We start from the raw sequence: 17,685 nt of genomic DNA, 5'->3' as shown, positions 1-17,685 counted from the left end.
AAAGTGAAAAACTTGAGGATATATAAATGGTAAACAGAAAACTTTAGAGACAAATTACTAACAGTATACTTCCAGATTGTACCGTACTAAAATGAGCAGCAGACATAAGTAGAAAGTGAAGCAGAGCTTGTCTTATACTCTCAATTTCTCCTATCTGTAGGTCCTATCTTTGTTTCTACACCAGGCATGATAATGCTTGTGAAGTTAAAATAAATGTATGTATTTTGTGCACTTGCCTTAGAGGATAGAAATAGAACAGACTAAGTCTCCAAAGTAGGAAATAATCATCTGATGCTACTTCAGATCAGGTTGTACTGAATACAATTGTTTTGACCTGGTTCTAGTGAAATTACCACTATAGTGGATCTTCTGAGTACTATTAAAAATAGCAGGGAATAATTCAATAAGTAGCTATAGAAGCAAATTGCTAGTACATTGCCTTGCAAAAGATGAATGTGCTAGCAGATTGGTTACTTTTAAAGCTTAATAGATTTAGCAATTTAACAGGAGGTTTTGCAAGTTTCCTGATTTTAACTATAATAGATTATAGTTCATACTAGAGAGTTCTGCAAAATCTGTTTTAGAACATGTCATAGAACATTAGAATTATGAATCACTATATGAGTCTTTTATATAAAAGTATCTCATGTATTTATGCTTGCAAGTAGAGTTTCTTCAAATAGGTAAGTCCCGGAAAAGCAATTAGCAGAAATCAAAGAGGCATTGTTTCAAAAATACAGCTAATCTGTTTAGCAATAGAAAGAGAATTTGTTAATTTAAGTGCCCATGTCACAAAGCAGCAAAACAAGATGCTTAAAATTTACAATTGGGATTCACAGGGCGGTAAGAAAGAAATAAACACTCATTGCTGGTTGACTTGGTGAGGCTTAGAAATTTCTTCTGGCTTGATGTTTTAAACAGAAAACCATGGTTTGTTGTCCACCCAATCTCTTGTATGTTTTTAAGCATATGTGTGAGTGTGTCACGGGTTACTCATTCATGCCTTGTATGATCCTTTCAGTGCTTTTCCCTGTTTTTTGTAGTAGTAGTATTTTCAGTCTGTTCGCTATATTGTTGTTTTTTTTGTTTGTTTGTTTTTCACTATTTCACTTGTCTTTCTCTGTATTTTCTCTTTCTGTTATTGTTTCTAAGTCATGTTTCTGGTTCTAAAATATCTTGTATGTTTCTGTCCTTTCACTTTCTGTCATCTTCTGATTTGCTTTGTCAACGTTAGCTATATTTTTTATGTTTTTATACCCACTGCTAGTACCATGGAAGAATATATCAGATGTGTTTTTACCAGATGAGGTTGAGGGTCAGATCTAACAGAAAATTTTTTGAATCATGGGATTTGATTTGAACCTCTTGGTAGCTCAACAGTTTCATTCCATTCTCTTCCCTTACCCTTGGATGCTACAAAAGTTGGATGTTCCTGTTGTTTTAGAAGTAATTTCATGTATTATCTGTGGTAAAGTCAAGAGCACATTGGGTAAATGGAGATTATTCACTTCCCATATACATTACTGGGTGACTTACCCACTTATTTACCACTAAACCACTTCCCGTTATGGCTTCAGAGATAGTGTTCACAGTATAAGCCAGATGTAAAACACCACCACAGTGTGGATAGCCTTAAGTAATAGTTGTGTAAGATAAGATCTTTCTGTATGTACTGTACAGGGTGACAATACCCTAACCAAGGTTAAGGAGGCAAAGGAAGCAGGTTTCCAGTCAGCAGTCTGATTATATCATGGTGTTTCAAAGCCTGTAAAAAGGAAAGGCAACAGTTTTACCAAGAGACTGTCGTTAGAAGTAACATTTCATATTTTTGGCACAACTTGCACAATTTGGTTTGAAACTGGAGTTTCTGGAGATTCATCACCATTTCTCTCCAATATGACACAAAAGACTTGACCTTTGTGAAGAAGTAAGAAGTGCTTAGAATGGGAAAGCTTCTCAGAGCCTTGGTGAAAAACTTCACCTTTCTCTGGCCTTGTGAAATGGAAGAATTATGTCACTGTGTACCTCCAAGCAAGCATTTTTAGTTGCTACACAAGGGTATCCGAGGATACCTGGTTAGCAGGTCTTCCCTGCTTGTGTGTTCTAACACTTCAGATAAATAAATATATTTTCCCCGCAAGTTCATCGGTTTGTTATATATGTCACTTAGTATTGAATACCCCACTTCACTGTTATGCCAGTCAGTATTATAAATGCAGAAATTTCTTGAAGCTTTTGTTTCTGCATTTGCCATCACCTTGAGCAACATAGTTTTATTTTAAACTCTTTGTTTTGTATGGTAATTTAGCCATGCATATACTCGTGATTATGTGACTTGAGTTAGATGAACAGCACTGTAGTTCTTTGGTCATCTAGTAACTGTTATGTCACAATATTTTACATGATATTGGGGGTTGGAATTAGATGGTCTTTAAGGTCCCTTCCAACCCAAACCACTCTATGGTTCTATTCTGTCAGAGTTTGATGGGTTTATTGACTTCAGTTGAACAATTAATTCCTTCGTACCTGACTGTTAAAAACACCATTTTGCTTCCATGTTGCCCTTTCAAAATAGGTGTATTTCAGTGCGGTTACCGTCTGTTAAATAGTGTTTTTTCTGCCAGTGTAAGATTGGTGTTTGAATCTATTTTTTTTTCTACAACGGTTTACTGTTTGATGGTACTGCCTCTAGTGATCAGAACATTCATTCTTTTGTTTCGTAAAGCTGTATGCCTGTGGGAGCCTTACAAAAGGACTAATACTGTAAGAGACCTGTTATGCTGCTGACATTGGTATAGCAAATTATAAATAGCTATCTGTGTAATATCTGTGTAACTGCTATTTGTTTGGTGTGAGAAAACCATATTGTCTTACACTCACTATTTATAATATACATAAGCACATAATTATTTCATAAACATTTTAATACTGTTCATTGCTTGTTTCTTCTCTTCATTTAAAAAAATGTATTTGAAGGTTCTAAAGCTATATTTTGGTGCAATTTGTGTTGCAAAATAGTGGATTCTGCTTTTATGTGCTCACACTTTACACAGTCTAACGCTTGTTTGCAATATGATAAAAATAGCAAATAAAAATGAGAATCTGAAGATCAAAATCAAATGTTATTAGTAGAATCATTCCTGCTCTATCTTACACTGTACACATACTCCTCAAATATAAAAGGAAGGTCTGAAGAAAGATGGAGCATGGAATTGACTGCATACCAGAGCACTGCATCCTGTAGAAAAAATGAACATTGCACAATAGAATAGAAGGTGATTCTTCCCCTCTACTCGGCTCTGGTGAGACCCCACCTAGAGTACTGTGTTCAACTCTGGGGCCCCAGCATAAGAAAGACAGGAACTTGTTAAAGCAGGTCCAGAGGAGGGCCATGAAGATCATTAGAGGACAGTAGCACCTCTCCTATGAAGACAGGCTGAGAGTTGGTGTTGTTTAGCCTAGAGAAGACAAGGCTCTAGGGACACCTTACAGCAGCCTTCAGTACCTGAAAGGGGACATACAGGAAACCTGGGGAGGGACTCTGTCAGGGAGTGGAGTGATAGACAAGGGGTAATGGCTTTAAACTAAAAGAGGGTAGGTTTAGATTAGATATTCAGAATAAATTCTTTACTGAGAGCATGGTGAGGCACTGGAAGAGGTTGCCCGGAGAAGCTGTGGATGCCCCGTCCCTGGAGGTGTTAAAGGCCAGAATGGGGCTTCGGGCAATCTGATTTAGTGGGAGGTGTCCCTGCCCATGGAATGGGAGTTGGATTTAGATGATCTTTGACATCCCTTTCCAATCCAAACCATTCTATTATTTTGTGCTTTTAAAGTCTTATATAATTTTTAAAATACTCAGTTTGCAGAAGCATTTTTAATTTGCTTTTTTTAGCCTTCTGCTAAGGTTGTTTTTTAGCTAAGTAGGAATTTAAAATTGAGGTAGACAGGCACAATTTGGATGGGGTATCAACAAGAGGAACATAGTGCAGACTTATCTACCTCCTACCATATTGCAAAGATCTTTAGATTTACTGTATTTACTTTAGGTTAAGATTAGGTAGTTCTGGAAACTGGTAAATGTACCTCAACTTCTCATCAGTGGTAGAGAGTTTCAGAAATGCAAAACTCCACAGAAATTCTGAAAATGCAACCAGTACTAAGTTACATTCATGTTTTTTTCACAACTCCTGTTAGTACACTGAAAATTGATTCAATTAGTCTGCTGCATGTTACCAAAAAGGATGCTTGTGTTAGTTATTCTGGCAACTCTGTGAGGTAGGAAAAGTCCTACTATGGCAGCTTTAACATTTACATACGTGGAGTTAATAGACAATAAATTTGTATGTATTTTCAAAAATGCTTAAAAAGGCTTTTCCCTTTCAAAGTTTGTTTTCCAGCACATGGTCCTAGTTTGTGGTACTCTCAACAGTTCAGAGTTTTGCAGGAAAACAAAACAAAACAGAACAACAAAAAAAAAAGCAAACAAACAAAAATGACAAAGAAATACACCAAACCCCAATGGAAGTATGGGTAGCTCCACCCATTTGCAGAATAGCCAAAGGACAGAGGTATAGCAAATCTAGTTAAGTAATCTGCCTTAGTCTTAAGCTTTGGTTAGTATTTTATTTTCAACTGAGCTGTCACTGGTATGTGCATGATGGTGATCATTTTATAAAAGGGTCATACCTATGAAGTATCTTAACTTCATGGAAAATAAAATGTTTGCCTTAAATCAAAGAGCTTTAGGGTTTAAAAGCTGTAAAAGTTAACAGTTACTGCCATACCAGGAAAAAGTCAGCCAAGTGGCATCTATCTTGCATGTGGTTAAACACAGTGGAAGCATTTGCATGAGAAATATTGTTAGTAAGCCTTGTCTTTATAGCTGCAGCTATACTGACATCTCCTAACAAACCTTCAGTTAAATGACAAACTTTCTGTAGTTTTATGGGGTTTGACCTCTTCCTCTTCCCCTGTACACTCATCCTCGCCATATAGATGAAGGAAAAGTTTAGTTGTTTACTGACTGGATTGTAACAAGTCATCTTTACTAGTTGTAGATTGACCCTCTTACTAATGCTAATAATTACCTTTGTCTCAACATGTTTGTTTCTAGTGTAGAGATTTTTGGGGGATGCTTCTAGTGGGGTTCCAGTCACCCCATTGCTTCTCCTCAGCAATGTGTTGCAGAGCCACTGTGTTCTCCAGGCATTTCTCTTGTGTGTGCAAGGTGTTGGTAGGCAGATTCCTTCAAAGCACAAGGTTTATTAGTATGCTGACGAATATTCATTTAGCATCTTGCTCCATCAGTCTTGCCTGTTGAGTTTGGCAAGAGTTACTGGGCAGTACTGATGAATAGAACAATCTCAGTTTCAGCCTTGGAAAGGAAAACGAAGGTTATAAACAGACAAAGGCTGTACCTCTTGCTGTCTTTGTCTGCTCATCCCCTAATGCCTTCCCTTAGTTAATTAGGCTATACACTAAATTTAGTTTAGAGTTACAGAAATTCATCATACGGAATTATTCTTGAGAGAATGCTTCTCTGTCACCTGCTTACCTGCAATAAAAATTTGACCTCAGAGATGCTGGAAAATGGAAGTTCATGGTAGGAGGAGGTTACATGTTTGAAATGCCTGCCCTGTGTTTCTTCATGCTGAAGATGTTTCGGGACTTCATTCACTGAAATTAAATTCAGCTAAGTTTCGATGGCCAGTTTTCATTAAGTGATGTAGCTCTGGGAAGTGAATTAAAGGTGAATGTTGAAGTACCGTGTTATGGCAAGGGGGGCTGTATTTAACTTCTGGAAGAAGGTTATTGGTTAAAACTGCTCGTTTGTTTGTAAGGTTAGGAGTCTCACCTCTTTGCCTGTTTTCTGTATGAGAAGGGCATGTAGGAAAATACAGAGCTAGTCAGCCTATTCCTGTTACCCTGTTCTTTCTATTTATTTTGAAATATGGACAAAAGGTACTTTTGAAACACCCTCTTTTAAGGGTATCATTAGCACCTTCATAGCTTGGCAACTTCCTTGGAGGCTGGCTGTGGTTTTGGACCTTGTCAATAGGCAAGGCAATAATAAATAATAAACTAGGCAATATGAAGTGCATTAAAAATGAGTACTTCTCTCTCAATACTGATTAGGAAACAAAAGGTTTCCTTTGTTTCTGGTCAGTGTGCAGACCACAAGTGTGCTACGAGGCTGTGGCAGTTTCTCTTGACGTCAGGGGAAAGCTACTGTCAGCAGCTCATTACACACACATTACCTTGGTAATGCACCTTGTGCCTGTCACTATAGCAACCTCCTAGAAAATTACCTCAGCAGCCACTAAAATTCATTTTTACAAAACTAATTACAGGTATAATTAACTTTTTAAGCTTCATCTGCACTATAAATTTACTTGGACCTATGTGATTTAGCTTCTTTTTTTCATTAATTTTATACTATTTTCCTTTTTTTTGTTATTTTGTATAATGCTTAGCTGAATAAGTGTTGTTTGGGTGAGAGGCCATATAACTGCAGTATGTCTCAGCAAAGGAAGACAGGTGGCAAAAATAGATTCAGAGTGCCGTACAGAACAGACTGAAACGCTTTGCACAGTTGCTGCTCACCGTGTAAGTGAGTTCCCAGCTGGTAATTCCAGTTAACCTGTTTTTGGAGTAGGTCTCAAGGCAGTTGCCAGGATATTCCCAATACCCATCTCATTATTAGTATTTTAAAGTATAAAGTTAATAGATTAAGGATACATTGGCTTTTGGCAATTGTCGGGCTCACTTTTTTGGTGAAAGTTCATATTTATGACGCGTTTCATGATTTGCTTGCAAGAGTGCAGCATGTGTGTGAATTTCTAGCATATGCTGAACAGTCATTTGTGCTACAAAGGCTGATGCCAGTATTTGTGCATACATGCATGTGGTGAAACTTCTAAGGACTTTTTAAAAATTGTTTTTTAAGTTATTCTAAAATACCTTGTGCATACCTATTACATGGTTAATTTTTTTGTATGTGCAGGGGATGTGTTTGCCCATGAGTGATGTTATTACCAGGAGTTTGATTAGGACACCATTAGGTAGGCACTTCAAAGCTACAGTGAATCAGGCTTATAACAAATGTCAAATATATATATAAATAAATACATACGCAAATACATATATATATGTGTATATACATATGTATATAAAGTTTCCTAGTTTCCTTCCTTCATCACCTGTGTGAATTCAGACTCTTGAAGCCCTGGCTTCACAAGGTATAGATAGGCCAGGGGAGGAAGTAGCTCCACCCTGTCTTTCTGCTGGGGTTTGTGGACTTCCTGTATCCCTGTATCAGTCATATTAACCATCTTAATTTGAACAATTTTAATAGCATTTCTTCACTGTTCCTAATCAGTTTGAGAGAAATCTGTTACAGAGCTATTGTGCAAGTGAAAGAGCTGGCAGGTACTTCTGGGCAGTGACTTCTGGGCAGAGGTGGAGCTGGAGTGGGGCTTGAGCCTGCACAGATGTAGGTGGAAAAGAATTGGCATTAGCTAGTGTTTTGATGTTTTTATTTAAAGTTGCTGGTTGGTATTTTTTTCATTGTTTAATAAGCTTGAGCATGCTTAAAGGCATACACTGCTGCCATTCCTATGTTAATCAGAAATTTTCTTTAAACCCCAGCTTTCATGTGAAAAAGGAAAGTTAAATTTCAGCCCTTTTGGTATGAAGACTTGAAAACATAAGTCTTTGTTGTGGTAGGGAATTAAACCATAACAAACCAAATAAATGAAATAATAATTTTTCTGTTCTACAGGAATAGCTGTAATAATGATGGATGAAAGTTGTGTGTGCTGCTAGTATGTGTTTAAATAGTAATGGTGTTTCAGTTATCCTTTTTTATTATTATTATTATTTTGGTAAAGAGTCCCCCATATTCATTTACATATCCATACTCCCTCTCAGCATTTTGAAATAGTAAAATCAACCCAACTAGCTAAGTTATTAAGAAAAATCAAGCCATCACCCCATCCCTCCTAGTGCAATGTAAAAATCTATTCTTGTGTTTAAAGAAGAGTGTTTTTTTTGTTTTTTGTTTTGTTTTCTGTGTAGTTCTCTGGACACAGAATCATACTATTCTATAATTAATACAAATAATAATGAATTGTTTTACTTTGTTTAAGAGGCATGAATTGTAAGAGAGATGTAAGTAGGTTTTAGTGATTTTAGAGTATCTTGAAGGGCAAAGCTTTTTTTCAGAAACATGTTTAACCCCCTTCTAAATTGTTTAAAGTATGTGAAGTTACGTATGCTATATGGTAGTAGGAAGTATAGCTAATCTGCAGAACTGTTTAAGTAACAAAAAATACAGTCATGCAAAGAAGGATAAAATAAATAAATCTCTATTCCTTTGGTTCAGAGCAAGAATGCACAAGCGTCATTAAAATCTGAATTCCAGCGCAAGCAATTCTTCAGCAATGTCTCAGTTTAAAATAAATAAATAAATGAATAATAAAAGCTTAATAGATAAGGAGGGTTTTCTTCTACTTAAAAGAATTTAATTGACTATTTGTTGTATGCTTGCATCACAAAAATTAAAATAATAACAGACTTAAAAGTTGTGCAACAAAAAACTGGGCCATTTTCATTTAAATAAAAGCATATAATGATGTACTTATTTACTAAGTTTTAAGTCATAAGTAAAAGCAGTAAGGACTAAATGTTGTTACGCAAAAATGAAAAATGAATTGATTATTTGGACTATAAATTCTGGTTTTGATTTGCAAATGTGAAGGTTTTTTTTTTTTTTTTTCCAGAAGGTTGTTGTGCATGCTGTCTGAATTTTTCTTTTATTTTTTTTAGAATTTATTTATTTATTTATTTTTCTGTGAGTTACTCTGACTGGTTTTGACGCAGCTTCCTTGATTCTGGGTTTGAATTCATAGTTTTGGAGATTTCTTAGAGTGCTCTACATCCTTTGGTTTGTTAGGTGAAAATCTAGGGTGAGAAACAGGCCTCTGTAAAGATCTGTAAGGACTCTGTTATGGACTTTGTAGGCTCTATATGGTGCTGCTGGTGAAATGAGTATGAAGGTTTCTGTTCAGTACATGTGTAAGAAGAAAACTAAGAGTGAAGAAAAGATGTATTTTTAAAGGATAAATAAGTTTTTATGGAACTTAATGACATCAGTGAGTTGTGCTAGGACAAAAAAAATACTCATCTGTCCTTTGAATGGCTTCAAGTAACACAAACGCAATTTGCTTATTTAATAATATCCCTTTAAATTACTGGCTTTCTAAAATCAGCCAGCATATCTTAGTAATACGTCCACTATGCTCACGGTGCATAGGTACAGTCACCAGGCTCACATCAGAGACCACAGATGAAGCTTTCCAAAGTAGTGCAAGAGGGTGATTGTATACATGGGACACCTGCCAATTTATTTTGCTAAGATTCTTTGCTGTCCTGAATACTACTGTAGCATGTAGTGACCCACAGTGCTTCTTTGTAGCTTTCCAAAATACTGTAACAAAACCAATTTTGCCAGCCTGGGAGGGAAAAAGAAGGTAGGTAGTGTTTCAGGGTCTCCATCAGTTTCCTGTTGTGGTGGTTATGGATTTTTTTCACTTGTACTTTTTTTTTTTTTTTTTTTTGCCTAACAAAATGATGATGCACTTGTTCATTCTGTTTTTTGTGTAAAGCATCTAAGGGCAGATGAATTGCTCATATTCTTAAGTCTTTTTCTTACAGGCAGAAATTAATCTGTATTCTGAGAAAATATTTTCAAAGTAATAGCTTCTGAATATGATATCTGAGATAGATGGTTCAATATGTCTTTCTAAATATATGTAACTTTCTCACATTCATTGTTTACTATCAGATTAATCTCTCATCAATAAAATCATAGGAAAATTTGATAAGGCGTTTGGCTCCCTTCCAGACCTAACAGATAAATTCTTCTGTATTTTTGCTGTAAAGTAGAGCTCAAAATGGTTTGTTTCTGTCATTGTTCAGGATAACTTGCTCCCACTATTTCATAACAAGACCTTCGGAGCATCTAGAAATAGTCTAAGTGTTTATTGTGGGAGTTTATTTAAAAAGAGCACCTTCAGTAATAACCAGGAGGAAAAGAACACTTTCAGAGCTTTCTGCTACTTCATCATTTGAAAAATTACAAGGAGTCCATTGCTGCCCTCCCCAGCAATGAATCAGGGCATTCTTAGGTTAACTTGTATCAGTGGCTAGCTCTAAGTCATTCTTGTGCTTGGAAGTAATCAAATGCCTGAGAACTGCATTTGCTGCAGCAGTCTTTCTCCCAGATGTCTGCTGTGGGGAGAGCCCACGCTGTCTGCTGCACTGAATTCATGAATTATCCAGCTCCTGGACCTAAACAGGCCATCACACACACGTAGGTACATATCTTTATTAAGGCTTCTCTCTTATGAGAGTTAAGTAAAACCTCCAGTATATTTCTGCTTTATAGTTGCAAACCACTGAGTTCTGTGTTCTAGTTAATGAATCTTTACAAGGAATTTTATTGCAAATTTTTTTTTTTTTTTTTACTTATCAGCTGGGATGTATTTTACATACTTCAGGCTTATTAACCTGATCAGAGGTTTAAGTGTAAATGCAGGAATTTCAAGTGCCAGAGATCCCACTGTGGGATCAGTGCTGTCTTCCAACAACAGGATCCAGAAAGTTCCTTAATTTGTCATTGGGTGCTTTTTTCCTTTTTTGTTTAATTATTATTTTTTAATTAATCTTCAAGCAGTGCCATTTATCCCTAATCATTTTATAACTGGTAAATATTATATATATATATACACACCTCTGTGTACATACAGATATATGTATATTTATAGTGAACTGATATATCACTTCATTGTTTCTTGGGAGACTCATGTTTATCTATGTATCTGTTGACACTGCAATGTGAATATGAACGAATGTGTTATGTTGTCAGATAAGACTATGCAATTTTATATTTCTTAGTCATTTTATAATGCTATTTATCTATAAGTTGCCGAGAGTTGTGCAATCGAAAACTTTGAATTTTTGGTGATTTTGCGTGTGAGAGCCAAGCAAACTTGTATGAAAACAAACAAACAAAAACAACAGAATAATTATGCTACCTTTTTGTAGGATTTATTTAACTCTATGAAAGTGTCCAGGAAGGGTGAATGGATCCCAACGTTACATTTTGTTCCCTTTTTTATGCCAATAATGCTCTTTTTTTGTTGCACTTCTTCCTATCCCACAGCCCATTTCCACTCCCAAGTCTCCCCTTCTCTCTTCCTTAGTCAAATTATGGTGTCACTGTCTTGCATTTCTTTTGTTTCTCCCTGTCTATAGCTATCTTAACGACTTGGACCGCATAGCAGATTCCACCTATCTGCCAACTCAGCAAGATGTGCTTAGAGTTCGAGTCCCAACAACAGGAATCATTGAATATCCATTCGACCTACAAAGCGTCATTTTCAGGTAGAAAAAAAGTTTCACAGGCATTTGCTTTGCTTTTGTTCTTTCCTCTTGCATTAATAATGCCACTGTAAAATATTGGTTAAAATTGCACAAAAAAATGTTATTCTGTGCTTTTACAATCTGAGCTTGTCCATTTTATTTTTGTGTCATTGTCCACATCTAATTAGCAGCTGATGTTAAGGAGATGTCAAAGGATGAAAGGATGTCATTCTTTTTCTGAAGACAGTTATTACTGATACAAAGCCTATAATTCATCTTCTCAGTAAAATTTATCAACGTCTTATGAATAATAACATGAAAATGCAATCATGTATCCTAATTCCTATAAATTATGGAATGCAAAATTACCACTTGTGTAGTTGAGTATTAGCAAGAAATCACTCTCCTGGAGCGAAGTCATGTCTACTAGAGTGCAAGTGCTGATGCTTAAAAAATAATTATGGGATTGCAATTGCACGTTAGGCACCTAAGAGTTTAGTTACACTGAGATACAGGGCAATGTGAGAGTAAACTGCCAATAAATTTGAGTTTTTCTGCTGGCAATTAACAACTTCAGTAGATAAATTTGTATTCTGTATATACTCTTAAAATGGGTCATCTTTGGCAAACTGGGAATTTTGACACTGGTAATTTTTGGAGGGAAGAGGCAGACCACCAAAACTATTCTGTGCATGTGTGTTTTTGCTAAATATACAAAGTATATATTCCATAATCATAACTCAGGATCGTCAGACTTTAGCATCTCAGAAATTTGAAGGTTTTGAGACTCACAGTAATTTAAATACAGGAACATGTCAGACTGAAAACGAAACAGGATTACATGTTTACTTACAACAGATGCTATTAAACTTTAATATCAACGGAAAAACCGTTAAGAAAACCAAACCAAACTGTGTTTTCAACTAAATTATTTTTTGTTTTTGTTTTTGTATGTGCTTGTATGTTCATCTGTTACGGTATTCATGGAGCTTATGTGGATATTAATTTTGCAGAATGGTGGATGTAGGAGGCCAACGATCAGAAAGAAGAAAATGGATACATTGCTTTGAAAACGTCACATCTATCATGTTCCTAGTAGCTCTTAGTGAATATGATCAAGTGCTTGTGGAGTCAGACAATGAGGTAAGAAACCATTAGCAAGTACAAAGCACCAGTTCTGAAGGAAAAAATAATTTTACTTGTCCAGTCCCAGGTGTTTTCCAAATGCATCCATCCCCCAGCAGTCATGTGCAACTACACATAATGGATTGAGAAGTACTGCAAAGATCTAGAGGTTAATCTTCAACTATGGGAAGGCTGAGCCACTCTGTGGGGTATTCAGTGAAACCTATCTGTTTTGTGTTGAAAGGGAGTACGGTTGAATAAAGAGAAATGTTTTTGGCTGTTTGTACAGTAGGTATTTACTAGCAGAGCCATAAAAATTGAGAGTAGAAATGAAGACAAAATTTATTGATTCTTTGCTAGAACAAACCCTACACTAGTAAAATTGATTCAGCTGACTTATAGCATAGACTGTATTGGCTTATATTTTCTAATCGTATGTTTTTTTTCAAACAATAACAGAAATCAGAATGTGTTGGATGGGGACCTGTGAGCTGACGGGATAAAGCATACTAGTATTCGGTATTTCAAATGCAGTTTTACAGAGTAGTGAGGTTATTTGGTGGTGGGTTTTTTTGTTTGGTTGTTTTTTTTCTTCTTTTCTGAGGGCTATTTTCAGTTACTCATCAAACTTCTATGAGTTACTTACTGGCACTGTCCTATGCAAGTCTGTTAGCACATACTTAAAAAATTTAGATGAAAAAAATAAAATATTTTAAAGTCCTCCATGGCTGATTTCGCTGTTTAAGACAGTGACTGACATAGCAAAGTAAAAGAGGTGTCTCTGGACACTCTGGAGACATGTTTCTATGCTCAAATGTATTCAGTATTATTTTTATAATAAATTCTGAAAGCTTTTGCATGTATAGGCTTCCATAAGAGAAAAATATTTTTATATTAGGTTTTGGGTTTTAGGTTTTTTTTTGTAAATATATATCAGCCGTGTCATTTAAGGTTGAATTTACAAAAAGAGCTGGTCTTTAAATGGCTGGCTGACATTTTGTTACAATGATGTAATCAGCACCAACTTGATCTCTCGTGATTTTGGAAGCTAAACATGTAGATAAAAAGAGAACTAAGTCAGATTTGACTCACTTCAAGCCAAGACTGAAGTGTCTGGTTCTATCTTTTTTTCTGGTTTGCATTAGTCTTTTGTAGCCACAAGATCAACAAGGAAGTATCAAGCATTTTGATCCTACAGGTCAAAACATATTGGAAATCACATAAAGAAAAATGAGTTATGAGAATTTTCAAGTTCTCTTATCTAACTGTCCAAAATAAATTTTGAAACTTTTTGGTGTTATCTCTTCAACCCACTGTGTTTTCATCCTTTTAAACAAATGGAAGGAACCATCTTTCTCATAAGGAAAGGCTTAACTGTGGTGTTCTATTACATTTATCCTCTTCTAGTTAGGTGGCTTGATAAAACCCTTGATTTTATATTTGGTCCAATAATGTCAATTTGCAGATCATGACATAGAGCATCTATACTGTAGAAGATGGGCTGAATCATTTGGAGTACACAATCTTGCTCTGTGTTCTTGTAAGCTAAAAGGGTTCACGTTCTGTGGATTGAATGGAACACACAAACTGAAGATCATGTTCTGTCTTGGGCTCTCTGATGCCTGAAGTGATGCCTCAAGTTGTGATAGCTATTCTGTAACTACTTTTCAGCTGTTACGAAAACAGTCGTCTTACTCATAAAGCTGTTCTGATTTTTCAAGTTTTCAGTTTTACCTTGGTGGAGGTAAAAGCTGTAAAACTCCTCTTCACCTTGAAGACAGTTTTTGCATCTCACTGCTAAACAGTTTGTTTCTTATTAACAACAGTGGAAAACTTTTGAGCCTTTTTGCCTTTCAGTTTGAAATCTGCTCATAAGTTTAATTCATACCAGTTTTTGTTTGCAAGTTATGCATACCGACCCCAGTAGCACATTCCAGCACCCTGAGGACTGTGTTATTCTAGTTCTGGGATGGATTCAGCCTGTCTTAAGCTGAGCACCTATCTGGACAGCTTAGTTTTGGCTTGCAGCAAGCTGTGGCCTGTCTAGACAAAAGTCAGTATACTAGAGCACTGCTATATTCCCTTCTTTATTCCTTTGCTGTACCTCCAGACATTCCAGCCCTAAAACACATAGGAGGATAATGGGTTTATTTATTCTGCATAAAGCAAAGTGTAGTTCGTCTGAATGTGGGTATCACAGAAATGTGGAAAGGTTTTAAAGACTAGTTCACACCTTGAATTAAGAAAGTTACAAAAATATTTTTAATTCTTTATTGTGGTATGACAAGCTCACTAGGGAAGTCAGTAATTTAACTTGGATGCTCTGATTATCAACCAAGAGATACTTTTTCACACTCACTTCTGAATTGTGAAATGGCATCAAAATTTCAGCACCAAAGTGAGAGTGCCCTACTTTCTTCATATGTACAACATCAGTGTGATACTACGCTAGAATCTAATCCTCCTTTGATCTGAGTGCCTTTTACTCAAATTAAAAGATCTGACTCAACAACTTGCAATGTTCTGCTACTCCCTTTGCATTGCTTTCATGGCCTGATTATACAGTATGTTTTTTGTAAGACAGCCTACTTTATTTTTCTAATTAGTCCACTGCATGTTATTGCCTGAAGTCTTCTTCCTTGTAGTATGTTTTACAAAGAAGACTATACTTTTTTATCATCTGTTAGATTCTTTTTAGCTAATAAATTGTTTAATTAATCTCATTTTAATGTATAAACATAAATCTTAAGAATTATTGCCATTCAGTGCATGTGTGTTTGTATGACCCTTCATGATTATGAAACTGGTTTAGAGCCCTTAAGACTCAGATTTGTGTTTCAAAATGTCATGCATGACAAACTCTTAGCTGTAAGTCATTTCTTCCCTTGTTTAGCTTGTTCAAGAGAAATACATCTGGATTATAAATCAGATGAGGCTACACTGAGTTGAGAGGCTTTGCTAGTGTCTCTCAAGGGCTTTTATTCGCTTGGTATGTTTGGGAGTAAGTTGGGCACTGTTTCTGTCTTCATACCCTTGAAAGACTTAAGACTTCATAGTTCTGAGGAATAAAGTATAAATACTCTGGAAGAGGAAATCATACATCGAAAATGAGACAAATGTTCAGACTGCCCGCCTTTCAAAACCCCATGTAGAATGGCAGTTAATGGCATATGAAATTTGAAATTTTAAGAAGTTGCACTGCAGTGACAAAGACCTGCAGGTCAAAGAATTGGGGGCTTCAAACCTGAAGAAAAGCATGCATGGCTGCACACCAGTATCATAACTGTGATTCCTCTGGCAGGCAATTCTCAAAAATAACATTCTCTCTCCTTTCTTAAGTGTGTGTCTAGATTGTATATAACTAGGCATCTGATTTGATTCATTAATACAAAATATGAGAAATTGCTAAGGACAGTATATTTAGACACCTTTCAAAAATTTCAGATGATGTACAGTTTTGAAATGCTTCTGTCTTCTTAAATACATGTAAAAGAAGGGCTGTTCAAGTGTTCCAAATTCTGCCCTTAATAAAACAGTAAGTCTGTCTAGATTCATTGGTGGAAATTAGGACAAAACTCAATCCGGAGGACATAATATACTAATTACATTAATAGTATTGTAAAATAAATTGTCCCTAAGTCTTATATGATGTGATGAAGGAGAATGTGTTACAAGTTGAAATGTCAGATGTATTTGACCTTTTCACTATTTAAGGAAAGACTGACAGAATTAGAAGTGAGATAAAAAGTGAAGGAATCAGCTCTCTGATAAATATGTTTATGATGTAAAATGTCCTCTAGGTCAGGTTTTTGCTCTGCATGATATCAGCAGATGTGTATAAGTCTGCAGTTTTATCAAAAAGCACAGTTTAGAACTTTCCCATTTTAAAAATCAAGCTGTTTCTCTACGTAAAGGATTTTTCGTAGATAAAGTATATTAATCCATATTCCAGGATAGGCTCCATTCAAATATGTACAGGTATCTCTTATAAACGTACTAAATCTCATGGTCTCAGAGCAATAAATATAGAAACAACTTTCAGCTTTGCAGGAGAACCAGTAACCACTTGAGAGGACTAGAGACAGTACTGTATAGTTTCAATATCTGGGTTCGTGGAAAAGAGATTTTCATAATCCTTGCAGAGTTTAAGTACTTGGGGGAAAAATACATTTATTGATGTTTAGATATAATTTTCTTCCACATTAACATGCTAGAAGTCTAAGGTGTATATGAGTTTGTATAGCTTGTATAGGTTTTTGGTGGTTATGCAAGTGTGAGTTTTCAAGGTAGAGATCTTTCTTTTTCTGCATTCTCAGAGGAAAACAGAAAAGACACAATTTCCTCAGTCCAGCTAGATTAATGAATGAAACATGGATAAATTTATAATAAAATAATTGACATTTTGAGATTTTCTAAATTATCAAAAAGCAAAGGCTGTATTTTCAAGGTGTAATTGGAGAGTGCAAAGCTACAAAGGCATTGAATATCATAAAGTATTCACTGGTAAAAAAAATAATTTGTAGGAATAACTGATCTGAGTATTACAAACATCCTTTGCCCAACATGAGCTGGGCAAAAAATACCAGATTTGGTCAAAGTTGATACATTTTGGTTTAAAAAAATCACAGAAATGCAATTTTAAAATGTGAGTTTTCAACAAGGTTGGAGAAAAAAATATGTTGCTAATATTTAAGATGAATATGCTTTCCACCTTGACTTTTGAGTAAGGAATTTCACTAATGCCCAGCTTTATATATACATAATATTTATCCTGTATATGTAGAAGTGCCATATATGTGCATCTCTGTGTCTTAGGAAAACAGTGGTTTCTCCTTTAATTTTTTTGTTAAGTAATTTATTTTCATTGATAAATGAAAGCACATATAAAAGAATATTTTAAGTGTCACTCTCTTCATTAAAATATTAGCATTAATAAAACTTAAAAAATTGTATTTCATGGGAGGTTTATTTGCTGGGTTTTCACTGGCCTTGAATAACAAAGCAAAGAACCAATCATCTTTATTGTTAAAGTCTATTTATACAGCCTGTCCAGACAGGTAATTTGTAACCTTCTGAAGGGTTATTTATGTAATCTGTTCTTGTTAGTTAAAACTGAAAAGAAGAAAAAAAGATTCT

At 35.5% G+C, this 17,685-nt stretch overlaps 1 protein-coding gene across 1 annotated transcript in view; it reads left to right on the top strand.

The window, feature by feature from the left end:
• LOC121062097 (guanine nucleotide-binding protein G(q) subunit alpha) overlaps nucleotides 1-17,685 on the top strand; it is a 132,781-nt gene that overhangs the window by 96,548 nt on the left and 18,548 nt on the right. Inside the window, exons 4-5 of the mRNA XM_040541735.1 lie at nucleotides 11,317-11,445; nucleotides 12,438-12,567. Coding sequence (XP_040397669.1) covers nucleotides 11,317-11,445; nucleotides 12,438-12,567 — 259 coding nt within the window. The remainder of the gene's footprint in view (nucleotides 1-11,316; nucleotides 11,446-12,437; nucleotides 12,568-17,685) is intronic.

This window comes from Cygnus olor, chromosome Z (genome assembly GCF_009769625.2).
Source record: "Cygnus olor isolate bCygOlo1 chromosome Z, bCygOlo1.pri.v2, whole genome shotgun sequence".
NCBI classification, from domain to species: domain Eukaryota; kingdom Metazoa; phylum Chordata; class Aves; order Anseriformes; family Anatidae; genus Cygnus; species Cygnus olor.
The sequence above is the reverse complement of the archived record's forward strand: the minus strand, read 5'-3'. Positions and strand labels throughout refer to the sequence as shown.